This window comes from Crocodylus siamensis, chromosome 2 (genome assembly GCF_052110815.1).
Source record: "Crocodylus siamensis isolate JL-2025a chromosome 2, ASM5211081v1, whole genome shotgun sequence".
Taxonomy (NCBI): Eukaryota; Metazoa; Chordata; order Crocodylia; family Crocodylidae; genus Crocodylus; species Crocodylus siamensis.
The window spans coordinates 142,797,268-142,818,999 of record NC_143396.1 but is presented as its reverse complement, the minus strand read 5'-3'; the positions used below and the strand labels follow the sequence as shown (position 1 = coordinate 142,818,999).

Below are 21,732 nucleotides of genomic sequence, written 5' to 3'. Positions count from 1 at the left end.
TGCTTTCTTGAGGGATTCACATGTTAACATCTTAATTAAAATAGTATAAATTTGAATCTATAAGAAGGACCTATTTGTTCTGAATGTCCATTAGATATTAAGGATTATGTAGGAGTTAATAAAATAGACAAAAAAAAAGTTGCGAAACAGTCTTCGGTTGAGATTTCTCCTTTTCAGTTGCTTTTTTATGGTCATGATTAGTGAAATTTTCAGTAGTTACCAGGTATGGTAGTTTTTGTCATTTTAAACGTGAGCTGGGTTTCTAATGTTAAGATCATTCAGGTTTGTTGTTGACAAGTATCTTTTAGGGCTTTTTAAATTGATTGTGATGAAGTTAAAAAAAAAAAAGGTGTGGAGCAGAAGCCCAGTTTCTTCCACCATCTCCTCAGAAGGAAGGAGTGTCTAAAGGCAACCCCTGCTTAGTGCTCTTAATTGGTTCCTGAAAAACTGAGCATTAAGTAAAATGACTGTTAAACAAAATGGAAAGTTTTTGACTACCCAAAATGGCTACTGCATGTGTTTTTAATGACCCAAGATGGCAACTGCGAGTGTTGCAATGAAACTTGCTGAGCTCTAAGTTGAATCAGGTATCAATTTAAAATGAGTGTGATAGTGAAATAGTGCTAAGGAAAACAGCATTAAGCGGGGGTTACCTGTATATACGATATTTACTCACATAGGAGGTTCCCCCCCCCCAAGTCAGCAAGGGAGAAATGCCTCTTGTCTTAGATTTGCATACGAAGTGGGGGAGAGGAAATGGGGGAGGTGGCTGCCTTGGCTCTTGCTCTGTCTCTGATTCTGGCCCTGAGCCTGGTTCAGGACCAGTCAGATCCACAGGAACCTCCTGCCCCACCTCTACTTCCCCTCAGCAGCATCTGCCGCTCCCTTGTGTGCCCCCTTACTACCAGGCCGAGCTGGGTTCCAGCTCAGGCTGGGTTCCATCCTGGGCATGGAGCGCATGGAAATTCATTCACCTGCCTGGCCAGTCAGCAGCGCTGACACCGCTGCATGGTCAGGCAAAGGCTGAGCTTCTATATGCTGTGGTCCATGACCCCACAGCCTGAGCAGTGACTGACAGTAAAGCCAGGATGCCTCCTGTGGGAAAGAGGCAGAGACTGGGGAGAGTAGTGGGGAGAAACAGAGTGTGGGGTTGGGGTGGGGTGCAGGTGGTAGGGAGCAGGAAAGATGCAGGGGGAAGAAGTGAAGGGGCAGAAGATACCTGACCACCTCCCCCTTCCCCCCTCCCCATTCCCCTGACCCCTCTAGTCACTGTTTACATGCTGAGGCAGTGGGGGTTTATAGATTCGTAGATGTTAGGGTCAGAAGGGACCTCAGTAGGTCATCAGGTCTGACCCCCTGCTCTGGGCAGGAAAGAGCACTGGGTCAGATGACCCCAGCTAGGTGCTTGTCCAGTCTCCTCTTGAAGACCCCCAAGGTAGGGGGGAGCACCACTTCCTGAGGAAGACCATTCCAGATTCTGGCAACCTTTACTGTGAACAACTCAGCTATCACTCCAAGATCCCTTTCCGGTGCTGTGCTGCTGAGAAGGTCATCCCCCAGCCTGTAAGTGTGTTGGTGGTTCTTTTTGCCCAGGTGCAGTACTTTGCATTTGTCTTTGTTGAACTTCATCCTATTTTGTTCTGCCCATTTTTCCAACCTGTCCAGATCCACCTGGATCCATTCCCTACCCTCTAGTGAGTTAACTTTGCCCCATAATTTGGTATCATCTGCAAACTTGGACAAGGTGCTCTCCACACCTTCGTCCAAGTCACTGATGAAGATATTGAATAGCACCAGCCTTGTGGTACTCCACTGCCCGCATCTTTCCAGGTCAGTATTGAGCTGTCCACCACCATTCTCTGGGTGTGACCCCTAAGCCAATTTGCCACCCACCTGACCATGTAATCATGTATATCACAGCTTGTCAGTTTATTTACAAGAACAGAATGAGATACTGTATCAAAGGCTTTCTTAAAGTCTAGGTAGATTACATCTACCTCGACTCCTGTGTCTAAGCATTTTGTGACGTGGTCATAAAAAGAAACAAAGTTAGCCAGGCAGGATGTACCTGCAATGAATCCATGCTGAATTCCTTTCAGTATTATTTGTCCTGCTAGGCTCTGACAAATGTGATCCTTAATGACTTTTTCGAGCGTTTTCCCAAGGATAGGGATGAGACTAACTAGTCTATAGTTTCCCGGTTCCTCCCTCCTCCTCTTCTTGAAAATAGAGACCACTTTGGCTCGTTTCCAGTCCTCTGGGACCCGACCGGAGCGCCATGAGTGCTCGAACAGCTATGCTAGTGGCTCTGCTATGACACTGGCCAATTCCTTCAGCACCCTTGGATGAAGTTAATCTGGGCCCACTGATTTGAACACATCCAGTCTCTCCAAATGCCTCTTCACTACGTCTGTGCTAACAGTTGGTGGGTTGTGTACCTCCTGTGTCTGTCTGTGATCCAGTTGGGAGATTTGTCTTGGTCTGTCTAAGAATACAGATGCAAAGAACTCATTGAAGAGCTCAGCTTCATCTGTGTCCCCCCCCGCAACACTGTTTCCTCTAGTGGGATCGTATACCTCCTCTGTTAGGTGGAAGTCCTGTATGCAGGTTTAGAACCTACATGAGTGGCTAGATTTGGCTGACTGCTCCTCCCAGCAGATATCAGGGTAGTTTAGGTCACCCGTGACAACCATTTCTCTTGATCGTACGGCCTCTGAGAACTATCTGGAGAATTTCAGGTCTAGCTTATCCTCCTGGTGTGGCGGTCTATAGTAGACCCCTACTACCAAGTCCCTTCCCCCCCCCCCCGACCTCCTTGTATCCTTATCCTGACTCACAGTACCTTGGTTTGGCCCTCCTCTGATCCCATCTTGATTATACAGGATGTATATTGTTCCTTAACATAGAGAGCAATACCCCCCCTTTTTCCCCAGTCTATCCTGTCTGTACAACCTGTAACACTCAATACCTACTGCCCAATCGTGAGTAGCATCCCACCAGGTTTCATTTAGTCCAACCAGATCGAAGTTGTTGCTTGCAAGCAGGAGTGCAAGTTTCTTCTGCTTGTTTCCCAAGCTCCTAGCATTAGTGTAGAGACATTTAAGCCCCCCAATGGGTGCCCTTGGTGTGGGGGCTCAAATTCAAGACAGCCCTCCAATACTTAGATTCTTTACCTGGAAAATTGTAACAAATTTATAAATTTTCCACGTATAGAGTTTAATTAGTAGGTGGTAGTCTTGAATCTAAGATGACCCTGAATTTGAGTACATACAGTATTACCTGAAATTTTATATTGAAATTTTATATCTGAATTGGCATCCTGCTTAGTGTATCTTCTACTCTTTAAGGTTCTATCAGAGCCTCATGAAAAATAAGGTTTTCAAAATAGTTCCCAATGTAGGATCTGATCTGAAATATGCTGAAATAAAATGAGTAGGTCTTTCTACTGTGTTTAGTAGGTTTTGGATAAGGCCCCTATTTTAACAGGAAAAAGGTATTGCGCACAGTTACTGGGTTTTTGGTTGGAGCTGTGTTGGTCTAAGGTTCTTTGGGTTGATGTGATATCTTTTCTTACCCACACTTAGGAACTTTGTTCTAGTGTTGTGTCTTCATAAGCAATTACCTCCACAGACTGCTTACCCCATTAATTTACTTTTAAAATAATAATGATATATTCAAGAATATTTGCATGTTTTATTTTTTTTATTTACAGTGTTTTTCCTGTTGAGACATGAGGGAATATAAATTATATGCTTACCAGCAGCATTTAAAAACCAGTCATTCTTTGCTGAACTGTCAAACAATTTTATTTATGTAAGGAATAGCAATGTAGCATAAAAATATCTACCAAGTTTTGTCTAAAATTATTTCCCATGCTATTTCCTTCAGGATAGAAGACTAAGAAAATAAAATTGAACTTTGAATCATTAATTGATGAATGAAGCAGGAGGAGAAATTTATGCAAAATAGAATTTCCCTAATGTGATATTAGACTTGTGAACATTTTTGTTCATTTGTTGTTTACATGTTTTATGTAGTTGCATGGTTGTTATGTACATTTCTTTTCTTAGGTTTTCAGAATGCTAAAGTTCATGCTGCACCTGATTATCTTGTCTTAGCGTCACAATTTACATCTTTTATTACAAAATAAAATATTTGGTTCAGGGACTCCTAATGAAGTCGGGTAAAAAGCCATTCCCATTAAGGGCCACTTGTGTGAATTTCATACAGTTCTTTACTGGGTATTTCTCTTCAGTTTGTGTTATAACAGTTAGTTTTTGATGGTCAATTATTTACGTATTTGTTTTAAAAATTACAGATGTAACTAAGGATCTAGTACTGTACTACTCATGGAGACTGAACAGTCTTTCTAGTGAAGCCTTTGCTAGACTTGTACTCCTTCTTTGCATAAAATGTTTCCTTTGAAGTGCTGTCCATTCAGCACTTTCCACGGCCATTAAGTATTTTTGATGGGGGAATTGAATAATTTGGCCAGTTTAAATTGGCCAGGCCTTTTGATAGCACCTCACTTAAGTCTGGCTGATTTTTCACTTCCATTTTCTGACAGGATAGAATTAAGAGTGTTTAATCCTTTGTACCGATCTGATTCAATCAGTAAAGAAAAAAATGTGAAATGTTCCCTTTGAAGAATCTTGAAAACCACTTTATATTCCACCTACTCAAATGGCCAGCGAGACTGTCATTTCAGGACATAGATCACTGACTTTGCTACTTGAGGTCGAGGTGAAACACCCCTCCTTTTCACCTCTTGGAATGTTGTTTTCCATAATAGAGACTTTTAACTTTTCTCTCAGGAGCCACTACTGGCCATTGTCTCAAAGTGCTTGAATAGTAGTACTGCTGCAGCAAAGTGGTCTTATCTCTTAGTAAAATACCCACATGATAGTGGAAGGATATTATTATAATAACTATTTTGACAGTTAAGTTTAAGAATTTAAAAAAATTTTAATGCTGATTTGAGTATATTGATTCATTTTTAATAACTGTTCATTTCTACAGAGCTCCCTTCTTTGCCTGAATAATTTAGTAAGAAAAATGGTATTTCTATATAGACGATTGCAAATAAACATTTTTGGCCTTGTGTATTTCCCTTTCTCTTAGGATTCAATGTTGGCAGAAGTGCTGGTGGCAGATCAACTCTCAGGGAGATTAACCGGGATGCATGTCATTTTCCAGGCTTCCCAGTTCTCCAGTCCCTTCTTCCTAAGCATACTAATGTACCTGCACTCTATTTCCTCCTCATGGCACTTTTCCTGCAGCAGCCAGTCACTGAGCTGCCTGAAAACCTGCAGGTCAGTGCACCTGTCATCAGCAGCCGATGTAATCAGGGTTGCCAGGTAGGGATTATTTAGTAAGGTATAAATTTAATTCTGCATATCACCAAAGAGAATAGTGGGTTAATCACCTCAAATAGCTCCATTGTCAGTTTATCAGTTTTGTATTCAGATGTTGGGACTCAAGGGCTAAGTAAATACTCAGTAGTACATGGAGAATAAAAGAAAAAACACAAAAAACCTGTCTTAATTTCTGCTTCTCCATAACTGAAGTGGTTTCTTTAAAAACAACAACAACAGCAAAAACAGTTTTTTGGGTGAGGGGTAGATGGATGTTTTATGTCCTAGCTCAGGGGTGCTTAACAACCCCAGCCTGCAAACCAATTCTGGACCCCAGCATTCTTACCTGGACTATGAGGCTTCCCAAGGGTCCAGAAATTTGGCAGTGGGGGCAATGCAGGGCTAGAAGTTTGAGCACCACTGATCTAGATAGTAAATAAGGCCTAGACCTTCACTTGTGACATGCAGGCAGAACCTTGCTACCCTCATGGAATTCTGTTGAAGTTAAGATAGCTCTGTGAAACTAGAAACCTGTTGCAGGAATGGGAACTAAACTGTTGAGGGTGACTTGTGAAACCTGTTTTTAAAACTCTGCTTTAGTTCCTAAGAAGGCACATTTCTTCCTTTGCAATACATGTATTGCTGGGGGCTGGGACATTGTAGAGGAGGCAACAGTATAGGAGGAGTATGTGGCCTTCGAAGGTTACAGGCAGAATTATGCATTTTATTAGAAAAAGGGTATAGCAGTTTTTAAGTCTTTTTTTTATTTTTTAAATGGCACCTAAATTTGTATAGTGAATGGCATTATATTGGTTTTACTGCACAACAAATGAGTACATATAATTTGGGGTAGTATGGAAAACAAAGCAAATATTTGAATAGCTAATATTAGTGCAGTAGAGGAATGAATCATAATTCAGGCTGACAGAGTGCTTTATAGGATGGAGAGAGCACTAGCATCCATTTAATTGTAAGAAACAAGGAACAAGAAATGGTGAAGTATCTGTAAATAAACTTATGTTCCCTTTCACCTGTAATTATATAAAGATGAATATATTATTGCCTTTGTCAGTAAAACATTTGTGTGTGTCCTATATTGAAGTGGATCCTTTCAGTCTTAATTTTCTTTATAATTCATGCAATTTTACTTGAAATACACCATCTGAAAATTGAAATCAAAATTGCCTAACCTGCTTAAAATAATTAAAGATTGTAGATTTAAAATCAGAGATTGATCACAGTATTTATTAAAATTCATGTTGTTTGTTTTTGTCATTGGTTTGATTTTGACTTGATGGAAAAACAGATTGGCTTGTTTTTAGATATGCAGCACATTGTAGATTTTGTTCTGAAAACTATGAACAAGTAAGTTGAGCCACTGACAGGATTGTTTGAGATTTGGAACACTGTTTTAAAAGATTGAGGAAAAAGACATTCGTTCTGGGAAGGAACATTTATCTTGTGATCCTCGTGACATAATTCCTTCATGGAGCTCTGCACTAAATCCTGGAGGGAATGCCATATGGTGTATTTAGTGATACTATATCAAAATAAACGAGCAATCACTTATGTGATATAGAAAAGCAGGAAATCAGCAATTCATTTTCTGAGGAGCAAAGGTTAATTGGCTTTTCTCTTTCTTTCTTCCACCACACCTCTAATAGTTTGATTTAGACTCTATTTGGACATTTATATTTGGAGTTCCTGCCTCCAGCGGCACTGTGGTCTCTTCAGTTCACAATGTTTGCACAGAAGCTTCCTTTTTATTACTGGGGATGCTCAGGAGCATGCTGAATTCTGTGAGTACAAAGCTCTGTTGGTGTTCCTCTACCTATATAGAATTTGTATCTCCTTCAGTCACTGTTATGAAGGACAATTTAGAAAGGTCAGGGTTTTTGCGGGAGAATAATTCAATCAAGACTCATAATTTTGTTGTTAGCTATCTCAAATTATTCTTGGCCTACACTTCATGTATTTATTTTCCCATTTTTCATTATCTATAGAAATACACATAGTTGCAAGATTAATAGTGCTTTTGCCCAATGAAATTAGGCATTGAGTGTTTCCACTTAAAATAGAAATGATAAAGTGCTCTTTGCAGAGGTTGTGGAATTTCTTTTCTGATTGGGGGATATTTAAAACTATGCAGCCCATCCGCTTGGAGTTGTGCAAGTTACAGATTTTGTGCATGAAGAAACATCCGTGCGCAGACAAGTCTACTGACTATTAATAGCTTCATGCTGGAGGAAATCCACTGGGTACCAGAAAATGTGTTTTGCATTTTTTTAAATGCTTATTCTGTACTCATCCATAGAGAGTTTCATGTTGCTGTTCCATAGAGGCAACATGTTTATCTGTTTAAATAGTAAAGTAGTCCTTTCACTTCCATAGAAATTATTTGAAACCTGCATTTCAGTAAAAATAAATAAATAAATAAATTGAAAGATGCTACACCACTCCACTAGCGGGAACTGGCTGCAAGGAGACTCTCAGCCTCAGAATGATTACTTCTACCAGAAACAGGCATCTTCTTTTTGTTGAATTGACACTTTCTGCTAATGCAGTAGCAAATAGGTAAGAAGGGAAAAATGATCAGTATTGTAGAAAAGTGAAGGGAGGAATCTTGGTTAGAAGGCAAAGCTGCGATAATGGTACAGGTTTCCCTTGATTTATGCAGGTTCTTTATATGCAAATTTGCTCTTTTGCAATTAATATATTTAGACCCCTAATTTATTATGCAAGGTAAATTCACTCTTATGCAATCAGCGTAGACACCCCCCGCCCAAGCAGATAAATCTGTAGGGGGAGGGGAAAGGGCCACGGCCCTACTCACCCCAGCCCTGGCTGCAGTGGCCCCAGGAGCGGCCGGTGCCAGCGGCCTGCAGCTGCTGGGCTGCACTGTGCTCCACCTGTCCCCACATGCCTGGGCTCACCCCAGCTCCTGGGCTGTGCCATGCTGTGGTGCAGGCAGCTGGTTTTGGCTGCTCCTGAGGCCGTTCCAGCATGGGCTGGTGCGAATGCAGACAAGTGGAGCCCCGGGCAGTGTGGGGCATGGCACTCAGCCCACCCCAGCTGCAGCAGCCCCGGGAGTAGTCAGCACCAGCTGCCTGCAGCCACTGGGCTGTGCCACGCTCCACCTGTCCGTCCCTCCCCACCCCCCGCACCTGGGCTCTACCTATCCCCACTCGTCTCTGCTCCTGGTCTGTGCCATTCTGTGGTGCAGGCAGCTGGAGTCAGCTGCTCCCAGGGCTACTCCAGACTGGGTCGGGATGAGTGCCGCGCCCCACACTGCCTGGGGCTCCGCTTGTCCGCACTCACCCCAGCCCATGCTGGAGTGGCCCCATGAGCAGCTAACACCAGCTGCCTGTACTAGGGCATGGCATAGTCCAGGAACAGAGGTGAGTGGGGACAGGTGGAGCCCAGGCGTAGGGGATAGGTGGAGTACAGTGCAGCCCAGTGGCTGCAAGCAGCTGGTGCTGGCCACTTCTGGAGCCACTGCAGCTGGGGCTGGGTTGAGTGCAGGAGCGGAACCCCTCTCCCTGCCCCTTCCCTAGTCCCAGCCTCACTTCCTCCCTCACTGCTGTGAGAACCTATCCCTATTTGTTACATTGTAAAGTGGATTTGCTTTATGTGAGTTTGATATATGTGCCATTCTCTAGGAATGCATGTACTGCATAAATCAAGGGAAACCTGTATTAGGTTAAAATGTGCTATGAAAAGTGAGAGAAAACTAGATAAGAAATAGAGTGAAACAGACTAAAGTTAAGTTACAGGAAAGAGCAAATAAACAAAGGTTTATTGAATATGAATAACAGAAAAAAATTCTTCTGAAACTTTTTCCTTTGTTTGTCTACTCCGGCCCCAGTCTTTTGCCTGCCTTAAGTGCAGCCCTACATTAGCACATTTGCTTAGCTTTTAGCACATGATTTTCATGTTACTAATTACTCTTTTATGCTGATATTTTACCAGGTAATGGGGCTGCAGCCACAGCAAGCGCAGCTCTAAGACTTTAGGAAGGCCTTCAACACTGTCTCTCATCCCATTCTCATTAAAAAACTAGGGGACTGTGGCGTCCACACCTACACAGTCAAATGGGTCACTAGTTGGCTGGAGGGCCACACTCAGAGTGGTAGTGGATGGGTCATTTTCGACCTGGAGGGATGTGGGCTGTGGGGTTCCATCCTCAGGCTTGCACTGTTCAACATCTTCATCAGTGACTTGGACGGGGGGTATAAAAAGCACCTTGTTCAAATTTGCTGATGACACTAAGATGTGGGGGGACGTGGGCACGCTAGAAGGAAGGAATAGGCTACAATCAGACCTAGACAGGTTACAGAGGTGGGCGGATGAGAACAGGATGGATTTCAACACTGACAAGTGCAAGGTGCTGCACCTGGGGAGAAAGAACCATCAGCATACCTACAGGCTGGGGAACTCCCTTGTTGTCAGTGCAAAGGCAGAAAAGGATCTTGGAGTCATTATTGATGCCAAAATGAAGATGAGCCGACAGTGTGGGGAAGCAGTTAAGAAAGCCAACCGTACCTTGTCATGCATCCACAGATGCATCTCAAGTGGGTCCAAGGAGGTGATCCTCCCCCTCTGTGTGGTACTGGTCAGGCTGCAGCTGGAGTACTGCATCCAGTTCTGGGTGCCGCACTTCAAGAGGGATGTGGACAACATGGAGAGAGTTCAGAGGAGGGCCACTCACATGATCAGGAGGCAGCAGGGCAGGCCCTACAAGGAGAGGTTAAGGGACCTGAACCTGTTCAGCCTCCACAAGAGAAGGCTGAGAGGGGGATCTAGTGGCCATTTACAAATTAGTCAGGGGAGCAGCAGACATTAAGGGAGTGGGAGTCCCTGTTCCCCTAAGCATTCCCAGGAGTGACAAGAAATAACAGTCACAAGCTGGCAGTGGGTAGATTCAGACTAGACATCAGGAGGGCTACTTCACTGTCACGTGGCTAGGATCTGGAACCAACTTCCAAGTGAAGTGGTGCTGGCTCCTACCCTGGGGGTCTTTAAGACAAGGCTTGACAATCACCTTGCTGGGGTCATTTCACCCCAGTACTCTTTCCTGCCCTGGCAGGGGGTCGGACTTGATAATCTGCTTGGGTTCCTTCCGACCCTACGAACTATGAAGATTGCACAGTTATATACTAAAGCCATTTGAATTTGTCTGTGTGTAGGCAGCAGAGATATAGGGTTGCATATATCACACGAAAGAATGCATATAATGGACTTTGCCTACTGATGAACCTTAAATATTAACAGGAAATTGTTACCTGTGCACAAGGAAAGTTTTTTTTCTTGATACAGAGATTCAGTAGAGAGGTGGTTCTCAGCTTGTGTTTCTGCTTGCTTCAGGAACCCTTCTATTAGTCAATGCGTGCACTATTTTTAAATGAGTTCTTTGATTGGTACCATCTACAGTAATAACCTGTTTGAAATTTCTTTTCAATGCAGCCTTGGCAGTCAGAAGAAGAAGGCTCTTGGCTTCGAGAATATCCTGTCACCCTGATGCAGTTTTTTCGATATTTGTATCACAATGTTCCAGACCTAGCTTCATTGTGGATGAGCCCTGAGTTTCTGTGTGCGCTGGCAGCAACCGTGTTTCCTTTCAACATTCGACCTTATTCAGAAATGGTAGGAAACTTAAATATTGAATACATGCCAGTGAGAATATTTTGTTTTTACTTGCTGGTAAGCCCCCCCTACTCCCCACATACACACACTCCCTTCGCTTAAATATTAGCTAATTGATAGGTATCTCATATGAACTACAGGCAGAAGTCTTTTCATGAAACAGAAGAAGACATGGTGGTTGGAATAAGCTCAGATAAAGTTTCTCTTAAATCCTGTACAGCATGTCTTTGCTGAACTCAATTTTTTTTTTTAATACTGGAAATAGTCTGAGAGCTAAGCTCTAATTTTATGCACAGAATCTTTTTTTGTCCATTTTATAAAATAGATATTTTTGGTGTCTAATTAAGATTAAAATGAAATGAATCTGTCCTTGATACCAAATGTGAACAAAAGACTAAATTGTATTTGAAACATTGATCTGAACATCTCTTCTTTTCATAGATTTATAGATTGTTAGGGGCTGCAAGGGACCCTGCAGATCATCGGGTCCAACCCCCTCACTCTAGGCAGGAAGGCAGCTAGGGTTAAGTAGCCCCAGTGAGGTGACTGTCTAGTCTCCTCTTGAAAACCTCCAGGGTAGGTGACTGCACCATCTCTGGGTAGAGTTTATTCCACAGTCTGGACACTCTGGCTGTGAAGGAGTTTTTCCTAGTATTAAGCCTGAAGTAGCCTTCCAGGAGTTTGTATCCATTAGTCCAGGTCTTCCCCAGGGATGCCCTAGTGAACAGTTGTTCACTGAGCTCCTGATGCACTCCTCTGATGTAGTGGTGAGCTGCTATCAAGTCCCCATTCAACCTTCTCTTCTTTAGGCTAAAGAGGTCCAGGTCCCTTATCCTTTCCTTGTTTGGATTGGCTTGCAAGTCCTTGATCATGCAGGTGGCTCTTTTCTGGACCCTCTCAAGTTTTTCCACATCTTTATTGAAGTGCGGTGCCCAGAACTGGATGCAGTACTCCAACTGCGGTCTCACTACTGCTGAGTACAGCAGGTGTATCACTTTCTTAGTTTTACATGAGATGCATTGGTTGATGCATGCCAGTGTGGTGTTTGCCGTGCTGACCGCAGCCTTGCATTGACGGCTCGTATTCATACGATGGTTAATCATTACCCCTCGGTCCCTTTCAGCTGTGGTGCAAGTGAAGCTGTCACCATCGAGCCTGTACATGTATTGTTCTTCCATTGTGCACAATATTTCAAACTGCCATGCTAAGGGCAGTACGTGTTTTGTATGTATTTAATTAATCTTACTGAAGCATCTCACAGACATTCATGGGTTGTTTTTTGTTTTTTGGAGCGGGGTAGGGGGGAGTTCACTACCTCTGAAACTAACACACAGGTTCAGTTCCTTTGGCCAGGTCACAAAGGAAGGATGTGGTAAAAACCTAAAACTAAAACCACAACTCACAGTTCCCACTCTAGGGCCTTAACCACAAGACCATTTTACTTAAGAAAGATTGTTTTCAGATCTGAAAGGGATGGTGAGAGTTATATTTTTGCACTGCCTAGACATGCCTGTTGTTGCAAATTCCTTCTTGGAATTTTACGCTAAAAGTCATATAACATACCACAGTATGATACTGACAGAGCAGTAACAGAAAGAGGAATGACAATCCAGGGCTGATATTGTAGCACAATTTTGTTAAATGCATGGGCATGAGGAAGTGAGTAGAGTAAATATTGCCAAGATAAGAAAAAAATAATGGAAAATAATGTCCCTTCGTGATTATCATTATCAACCACTACTTTTAGTCAATACAGTATCTTCCTGTCAGGAAGCCATGTGTGTATACAGACAGAGAGGACCAAACTAAAAATGTACATATATGGATTTGGTAAACTTTTTGCTTTTAAATTAATTGGAATTTGAAATGGGTGCTGAGAGTCACTCAAATCAACTGATTTTTAATAGAAAATAGATTACTACTTATGAAATTACAGCAATGTACTTTTTTCCAGTTTGGAGATGATTGTAATTAAATTCCTGTAAGACTGTCTACATAAAGAGGAACCTCTTTGTGTACAATGTCAATAAATTTTGGGGTAGGAGAAAAAAATGCTCTGCCCAGCTTCTTTGTGGGCTTATGGTAACTTGGAAATACTAGGTATTCTTTCAGGACAGTAACTGAGAAAATAGTGCCTATCAGCCTCACTTGTGATAGATGGTAATATAATGTTATAAATATGCACCTATAGGTAACAAATCTGTTATACTTTACCTGTGTGTATTATGCATAACTGAGGCTTGGAATTTACTTGCTTTAGGTAAACCTCAACAGTTGTTATGAGAGAACTAGCAAATTGCCTGTCAAGAATGACAAAGGTTGGCGGGGACAGAGGCCTGTGTCTGCACCACCCCTCCTGCCTCAGGCCGGGGCCGCTCCCTGCCTCTCCCCCCTGCTTTGGGCTGGGGCTGAGGCCTGAGCCGCTCTCCACTTCCCACCCCTCACTTCGGGCTGCAGGCCCTTGCCCTGGCTCCCCTTTCCCCTGCTGCTTAGGGCTGGGACTGAGGCCATTTCCCCCCTCCCCTTTGGGCTGGGGATGGTGCTGTTTCCCCCCTCTGCCTTGTGGCTTCAGGCTGGTGTCCGTGACTGCAGCGGTGGTCATGGCAGCAGTGGAAGTCACAACTGGGGTGGAGCACAGCCACCAGTAACCTCCCCTCCCCTTCCTGCTTCCCTCCCTCCTCTGTTTCCTGCTGCCTCTCCTCCCTGCCAACTGTTGTTGGGGTTGGGGGGTACCGGCCCTGGCTCCAAGAAGGAGACCCACTCCATCCCCTATGTTATGGCAGTGCTCCAGTCCCTGCTGTCCCTCTCTGCCTTCAAGGAACAGGGGACAGGGGCGAGGCGAGCAGAGAGCTGGCCTTACGCCCCTTCCCCTCCAGCCCTTCAGTCCCCACTGGTGGTGCTATACCGTCTGTCTGTCTGTCTGTGTAGAGCACTCTGATTGTCTGCTGCCGAGACAGCCAATCAGTGCAAATAAAGCATTATGAACAAACAGACAAAAGCTTTTATACTGTTAAAAAGATTTGTGCCCATGAATAAATTTAGAAGGGAAATCTCACTTGGCATGCTCTTAACAGATGGAGTTTAGAATCCATTATTAAGGCTCTCACTAAATAACTCAAATTGTTTGGATATAAATATTACACAACAGGCATCTTTTACCATTACAGTAAAAGCTCTGTTATCTGGCATCCATAGGGAGTGTGTGTGGGGGGGGGGTGCCAATTAATCAAACATGCTGGTTATCTGAGAGTTATACATCCTTTCAGCCTGGTGGGTTGGAGGAGTCTTTGTCTGTTCAGGCTGCCACCCTTCCTGCCAGTGCACCAGGACTTTCACTCCCTGGCGTCAGTGTGTCAGGGGACAGGGAGGGGGGGCCTCACCAGGCTGCTTTTTCCCCGGGCTGTGGTCCATGAGGAAGAAGTGGGACTGCGAAGCCAGAAATGCCACGGTGGGACTTCCGATCTCACTTTTGCCATGTTGATCAGCAGGTGGTACGTACGGTATGAAAGGTTGAGAACCACTGCCATAAACAACAGGTCTATGAGAAACACACAGTAAGATGCTGTTGGCTGTCGAATTTTGTCCAGATACATGAAGGAAGAGTTTTATTGCTGTCTATGATAGATGCCGGTTAATAGAGCATTCTGGATGTTAAAGTGCCGGATAACACAGCCTTTACTGTACCTTGATACCCTCCTTCAGCTCGAGTGTGTCCCAGTACTATATGATTTTCGACAGCTGATATGGGAATAGTTGCTGCTAGAGAGGGAAGAGTGAACCACAGACTTAATAGAACAAAGCAGCTCCAAAGCAGTTTTCATCAAGCTTCACAAAAGCAGTAGCTTATGGAACTGAGGCATGGGCTTGTTTTTTGACTCTTGACCAACAGGACATAGTTATCCATGTCTTTCCCTGCAATATTCTGTGACTTCATATATCAGCCTATTTGTTGTCAGGATTTTTCTGAAGGAAGCTAGGTATGTAGGTAGGTGAGTAAGGATTTGGGGAATAATTTGAGTGGGCAAGTGCATTGTTTCTTTGGGTAATAGTCATACTGTTTTTAGTAAAATGTGAACATATGTCCAAATCATGGGTTGGCTGCATTTTGTATTTCAGAATAAATGTAATAATGAAGACAGTACTATGGGTATAATTTCCTGTATACATTTGAACTATTTAGGATTTTCATTTGTGAATTGTGGCTGTGTGTGACAGGCAGAACTCCAGTGAGCTCAAAATAAGAGTTTTTGGTCTCTATGGGCAGCAGATGAGTACAGACCATGCTCCCTTCTGTGGTGATGGTTGTGACACACTGTTGCTTAACCATCACTGTCAGACCTCTCCAGTCAGGTTCTTGTGGAAAGCAAGAGCAGAGGAGCTCCCTGTATGAACTAAGGTGTGTTTTAAGCCACTGACATGGCAGTGCTGCTAAGGCACCAGGCTTTAGAGACTTGGAGTAACTTTGATTCTTTACCAAGGGTTTAGCTTTTAGCATTTGATACTTTTGCACTTTGTCTCTCTGTCTGAGGTCTTTGGTACTTACGAGCACTCTGAACACCAAAACTGCTGACCTCAAGCATGCTTTCATTTTCCAAGAAGTTATTCACTACTTCAGTCCCAGTTCCAGCATATTAAAGGCAACCACACTGTTCTCACTCAAAGCTTCTTGGAAGGAGTCTGATTCAGTCTTTCATTACCATGAAATCCATCTGCTACAGGAGAACCCGTGCATACTTCTTTCTCCCTCTTCTCTTTTTGAGGGGTCATGCCCTATTGGAGTTGTATAATGTTTGAAGCATTTTGATGCCACCTCATAGGTTATTCAAGGCTTCTGCTTAGAGTATTAAGGGAAGGCTATTACCTGCTCTTGTATTTGGAGGGAAGCGATGAAAGCACTCACTTTAGGGGTTTTGTTGTATTCTTTTAATATCAGTTAGTTTTGTTTTTCCACTGCAGTTTAAGAGATGTCTGGAAATTATCTTTCCAGAAATAGGAATCCTGTAGAGATGGGATCTTTAGAGATGGCAAATGTATTGACCTAGTAACTCTATTACTCTAAAGCTGTAATATTGGGGAAAAAATTGTTTCCTATAGTATTTCCCATAAAAGGCTTGAGGGAACCATTTTTAATTGCATTTTTTTGCAATATTGATTTTTTAAAAATTTTTATAACTTCAGTTTATGATTTCTTGATCATTTGTGGGGGGAGGAGGGCTGTGATTGGTGTATTTAATCTTTGAGGAGCCTTTACTTCTTCCAAAGTTGAGAATACAACTTGAACAGTTCTCAAGGTTCTGGGTGAAATGTAAAACAAGGTAAGGGCAATTTATACTTCTGCCCCACCCATGCCATCACCCATCATGGGACCAAAAAGGGCTGGCAGGTAAGGTAGTTTTCAGAAAGGTACTTTCAGATAATTCTGAAATAACTGCAGGAAACAGAGGAGAGAGAATATATAATGCAAAGATCTACAATTTCAATATGTTCATTTTCATAGGTTACTGATCTTGATGATGATGTTGGATCCCCAGCTGAAGAGTTTAAAGCATTTGCAGCTGATTCTGGCATGAACAGGAGCCAGTCAGAGTACTGCAATGTTGGCTCCAAGACCTACCTGACCAACCATCCAGCCAAGAAGTTTGTGTTTGACTTCATGCGTGTGCTGATAATTGATAACCTTTGCCTTACACCTGCTAGCAAGCAGACTCCACTGGTAGACCTTCTGTTGGAGGTAGAACTTGCATTTTTTTTTGGAGTGAAAGGGTTGGGATAGGGCATCGGGGGGCAGGGGGGTTACTTTCCTACGTGATAAATAATAAACTTTCAGATATGTTATTTCAGGGATTCCCAGAGCATGACTCAGGAGGCACTTCCAGCCCGTAAAGTATTTGTATGCAGCCTGCAAAGGGACTTATTATGGTGGCCACCCCTAGCAGAACCTGCTGGTTGGCAAGGCAGTAGCCATTGGCTCTGGTCAATTAGTACTAAAGCTGACCTTAGCAGAAACCCTGTGATCCTTTGTTAAGGATAATTGATGCCCTTTGTGATGGACTTAAAGCAGCAGGGAATGCAACTTCCCCTTCTCCCAACCTTCACGCCAAGTATGTACCTGTGTGCCAAATGTTTTGGGAGAAGCTCAGTTATGTAAGCTGGCTTCACTCATTTATCACACAAAAAAAACTCAGGGGCATAGGTCCTACTCAAGCTTGAATTAACTGATGGTGCTTGTATTTATAACATTGTATGTGTAAAGTATGTTTTGTTTAATCTATTCAGCAGTAAAGTTCTGCACTGTATATTCAGTTTGGTATGAGGTGTGCAGTTCGATGTCCCAGCATGCACAAACTTTGGGAACCCCTCATCTAGTTTTCTTCTGAAGTTATGTAAATAAGTGCTGAATGTCAGAACTACTGTACACTTGCTAGAATGTCTTTTAAATTTTCATTTAATATCATCCAGTATAGTTTAGAAAAAGGTATATGGACATTTTAATTAGTTGTAGTTCTTCATAGTTACATGTCTGAAGCTTAAATAATGTTTATTTTCATATCAATTCCCTCCATACTTTTTGGCACAATAAATGCTGTGTAAACCAAAGTCTGACAGCATTTGTTAAATTATACTCCTTCTAGTGATTGACTGTTAAAACCGTGTTGCTTTGAAGCTTATGATTGCTTTTTTCTGGATTGCTCGGTAGAATCATTGATATGCATACCGTAACATGTCTCTTGGAGACGGCACAGAATCTTAGTCAGAGTCTCTTTGGAAAACTGTCTCTCATTTAAATGATGGTTCCGATTTCTGGAGGGGACAATTCATCAAATTCAAACACTTCTAAGATGGGTTGGTGTTATAGTTGTGATTTCACATTGAGCTGTTTGCTGTGTTCTTTGTGCATATCTTTCATATCAGTTTGCAGACTAATATCCCATAATCCAAAGGCTGTGTGGGAGTAGGGTAGGGAGAAGTTACCTTTCCCTGCCATCCTGATTCTTTTATATCACCTAAAATGTTATACAGACTTTGGGGGGTTCTTTAGTAATGATGGAGTCATCTGTATAACTTCCCCCTACCCTAATCCTTAATGCACCCAAGCAAGCCACAATATCCAGGCTTCAAACATGTATAGACTTAAAATTTCTCCATCTTCATAAGGCTACCTTGATTTTTTTTTTTTTAAATATAATTTCACTATTGCTGATAATACCCAATATCAAAAAATGCTGGTAACAAATCTCAAAAAGGTTGAGTGGGGTTGTTCAAGCAGCCATTCATTATATACACAGTCTCCACATTTGAGGCTATGGTAGTGGCTATGGTAGTAATGGGCCCCTCTGCTCAAGTGGTTTGAAAACACAAAGCCTTGAAAGAAAGAGGAGGTGGCTCCAGTATTTGCGGTATGGGAAAGTGTTAGACTTCCCAGAACACTTTACTAATAAAGTGGCCCATACCACTACTGTTCCAAGCTGGGGACAGAGGACTTCAGTGCAAAAGGGGCAACACCATGAAGGAAAGGGTGGGACATCCCTATAGGAGGTTGTATTCAGGCCCCTGAAATGTCTTCAATCTGGGTCTGGTTTAAATACATGGTTAACACATTGCACAAAACTGGGAATCTCTGAACATGTGCACAAAAAAAAAAAATTTCTTCTGCCTTCCTCAAAATGCCTTCAGTTTTTTTCTTTCCTTCTATTTTTTTCTTTTGGCATTTATTGGTGCTGGTAATCCAGTTGTTTTCTCAAGCTAGCTGTTTACATACAGATTCCCACCAATCTCTGCTGTACTATTTTTTGTAGACCACACCTCCCTAGTTCCAATTTTCTTTATATGCTTAGTAACCTTCCTTTGGTCAGTCAATTTCCATTATAATTGATCATCATTCTATAGTTGGGTTTTATGTCTGTATATTTGTTTACTCCAATGGTTGTCAAACTGTTCCACAGAACCCTGGGGTTCTGCAATAGGTCATCAGGGGTTCCACAAAGAGGTTGGCCCAGCAGAGTGGGCCAGGTGGCATTATGCCACCACTGCTTGCCCGGGTTGCCTGCCTTTGTGTCAGCCCTTTAAGATGGGGGTAGGGGTTCTGTGGTAGAAGTGATATGAGAAGGTTCTATGGCTATAAGAAGTTTGAAAATGACTTTTCCCTCTAGTTTATCCTCCCGTCCCTCTTAAAAAAACAGCAATACTGTAATTTTGATTTATTCTTGACTGTCACTCCTTCCATTCTTTATACTCAATCAAGGTGATCACTGTTTTAAATATTCCAAAATATGGCAGGAGGGGTTACTGCCCTCCTACAGTTCTATTCTTGCAGTATATGATTTCTGATTTCTATTTGATAACAGTGATGGTCATGTTTGGTTCTCTATGAGGCATAAAAGGCATAGTGCCTAAAAGTTGCTGGAAAAAAATTTGAACGGCTTATTGTTTCTTATGTTTGATTTGAGGAAATGGCAGGACATCTGGTAGGTAATGTCTTACTGAAGTGGGGGACTGTCAAAATCTGCAAATTTGCCATATTGGCCTCCTTTAAGTCCTCTTGAAAACCCAGCTCTGCCATATGCCTGCTATTTACCATCTCTCACAATAGTAGAACTAAGAGCCATAGGACAAAGCAGGTTAAAAACAAACAAAAGGAAAGTCTTTCACACATCATGCAACTCATTTGTCAACTTGTATGCCACAAGTGGTTGTAATAGATGACAATTTAACCAGGTTCAAAAAAGACTAAGTTCATTAATGGGTATTAACTATGGTAGTAGGGATGTGACCTCTAAATTAGGACTTCCTAGGCCTGTGAATATTGGAAGCTGTAAGGGAAGACATGGCAGGGGACATATTGCAAATATTGTTCCCCATATCTGTTCTGTGCCGCTGTGAGATACCCAAGACTGGGCCAGATGGACCTGTGCTCCTACCCAGTATGGCATATTATTATACATTTTTGGCTGCATCCACACAAACAGGGTTATGCTTTTGCAGCAGAAGAAATAGCAGTGGCACACATTTGTGCCGCTAGTTTGTGCTGCAGTTCATACCCCTGCCTGTGTGCTTTGCGGTGGGACACATTGTCCTGCTGCTTCATGTGCTGCAGGTGGAGGCTGGCTGGGGTACAGCGTGCCTCAGTCAGGGCTATCCAGTCCCAGCACTAAGGCAACCAGTGTCCTGGCTAGCTGGGGAGTGGCGTGTGGAGATGGGCTCCATAGGCTGTGGAGCCCCTGCACTGGGGCAGACTGCATGCCAGCCATCTGCTCTGCAGCTGGATGGGGTGCATTGTGCCTTGGCATGGGGACTCCACAGTGGAGCCCCGTGCAGAGGCACAGGGAACCAGCCATCCCAAGGCTGCTTGCTCCCCCATCTTGAGGCACTTTGCACCTCAGTCAGCCAAGGAATGTCTGGCTGGGGCACAGGGGGTCTCAGCACACTGGCTCCACTGTGGGGCTTCTGCACTGAGGCATGAGGAGATAGGGGAGGAGCCAGCCTCAAGGCACACTGTGCCCCAGCCAGCCATGCCTCGGTGTGGGGGCTCCACGTTGGAGCCTTCATGCTAAGGTACAAGCAGCCAGTCCAAGGCTGCTTCCTTCGTCTCGAGGCACACTATGCTCCAGCCAGCCAAGGAGCATAAGGAAACAGGGGAGCAGCCAGACTAAGGGTACCTGCTCCCTTGTCTTGAGGTACCCTGCACCCAGCCAGGAAGCGGCTGGCTAAGGTGATGGGTACATCAGCACGGGGGCTCCATAACATGCAGAGATGGGAGAAAAGGATGCCCGGGGCTGTCTGCTCCCTCATCTCTGTGTTTGTCTCAGCACCCACCATTTTGGGGTGGTTTGTGCCACTTTTCCCCAGGTTTTTGGTTTTTTTGCTACTGGGAAATCCCTGTAGCAAATTGCTTCAGCGTTGCAAATTAGGAAGAAGTGAGCTATGCTACTGTTGCATGGTGTACTACACCCACAGTTTTTGCAAGAAGCCAGAATACACAAATAATGTGCTATCGCTCCATTCTATTTCCTCTTTCCATGTTTTTTCTTTGTCTGTTTGTTATATTTGGTCGTCTTTAGATTAAAATGCTTTGGAGCAGGCACTATTACTTATTGTTTGGTTGTTCAGTGCCTTAAGCTATGATTGATTATGCATTGAAGCTTCTTTATGTAATCGAAGAAATGAGTTATAGATACAATCCTAAACAAACAAGAGAATCATCAGTATCTAGATACTAATAAAATATATGAGTGAATATGTTCTCCCTCAGTGTATGCTGGGTCAGGAAGTACTGATATTAATAGTCCTGAGAAACATTAATAGAGAGAAGAGAATCCAGGGAGTATTTGGCTTGCTAGGATTGCCATGTGCTATAAAAAGAACTATCTTCAGGACTTGTCGGCCTCAGTGGGGTTTAGTGTGTTCATTGTATAGTTCTCTAAAGCTAAAGCAGAAATACAAAAATATCAGTGTAATGGTTTTACATTATTCAGGTAGTCAGCTTAGTTAGGTGTAAACTAGATGGAGCCCATAGGAACCAAGGAAATATCTATCTCTTTTTCTCTTTATACCTTGATTAATTTGGGGAGCTAAGTACAGGCGGTCAAAAAGCCTGAGGCCGAATTGATTTAGTTTTTGCAGGGTAGTCTAAACTGCAGAGCTTAAATTGAAATCTAAGTGAACAGACAGGAAATGCAGCCACATGCCTGCAGTGACTCAGGCCAGAAGCTGGGTGGGGAAGGGAGTATGAGAGCAT

General features: G+C 43.1%; 1 protein-coding gene across 8 annotated transcripts in view; it reads left to right on the top strand.

Moving 5' to 3' along the window:
* The window catches only part of WDFY3 (WD repeat and FYVE domain containing 3), a 370,468-nt gene that overhangs the window by 264,185 nt on the left and 84,551 nt on the right, over positions 1 to 21,732 (top strand). For 7 of the 8 annotated variants that reach the window (XM_090036996.1, XM_090037002.1, XM_090037000.1 and 4 more), the window contains 4 exons: positions 5,122 to 5,357; positions 7,019 to 7,153; positions 10,818 to 10,997; positions 16,495 to 16,728. In XM_090036996.1, the coding sequence (XP_089893122.1) occupies positions 5,122 to 5,357; positions 7,019 to 7,153; positions 10,818 to 10,997; positions 16,495 to 16,728 (785 nt within the window). The remainder of the gene's footprint in view (positions 1 to 5,121; positions 5,358 to 7,018; positions 7,154 to 10,817; positions 10,998 to 16,494; positions 16,729 to 21,732) is intronic. The other variant, XM_090036999.1, reaches the window with a different exon arrangement.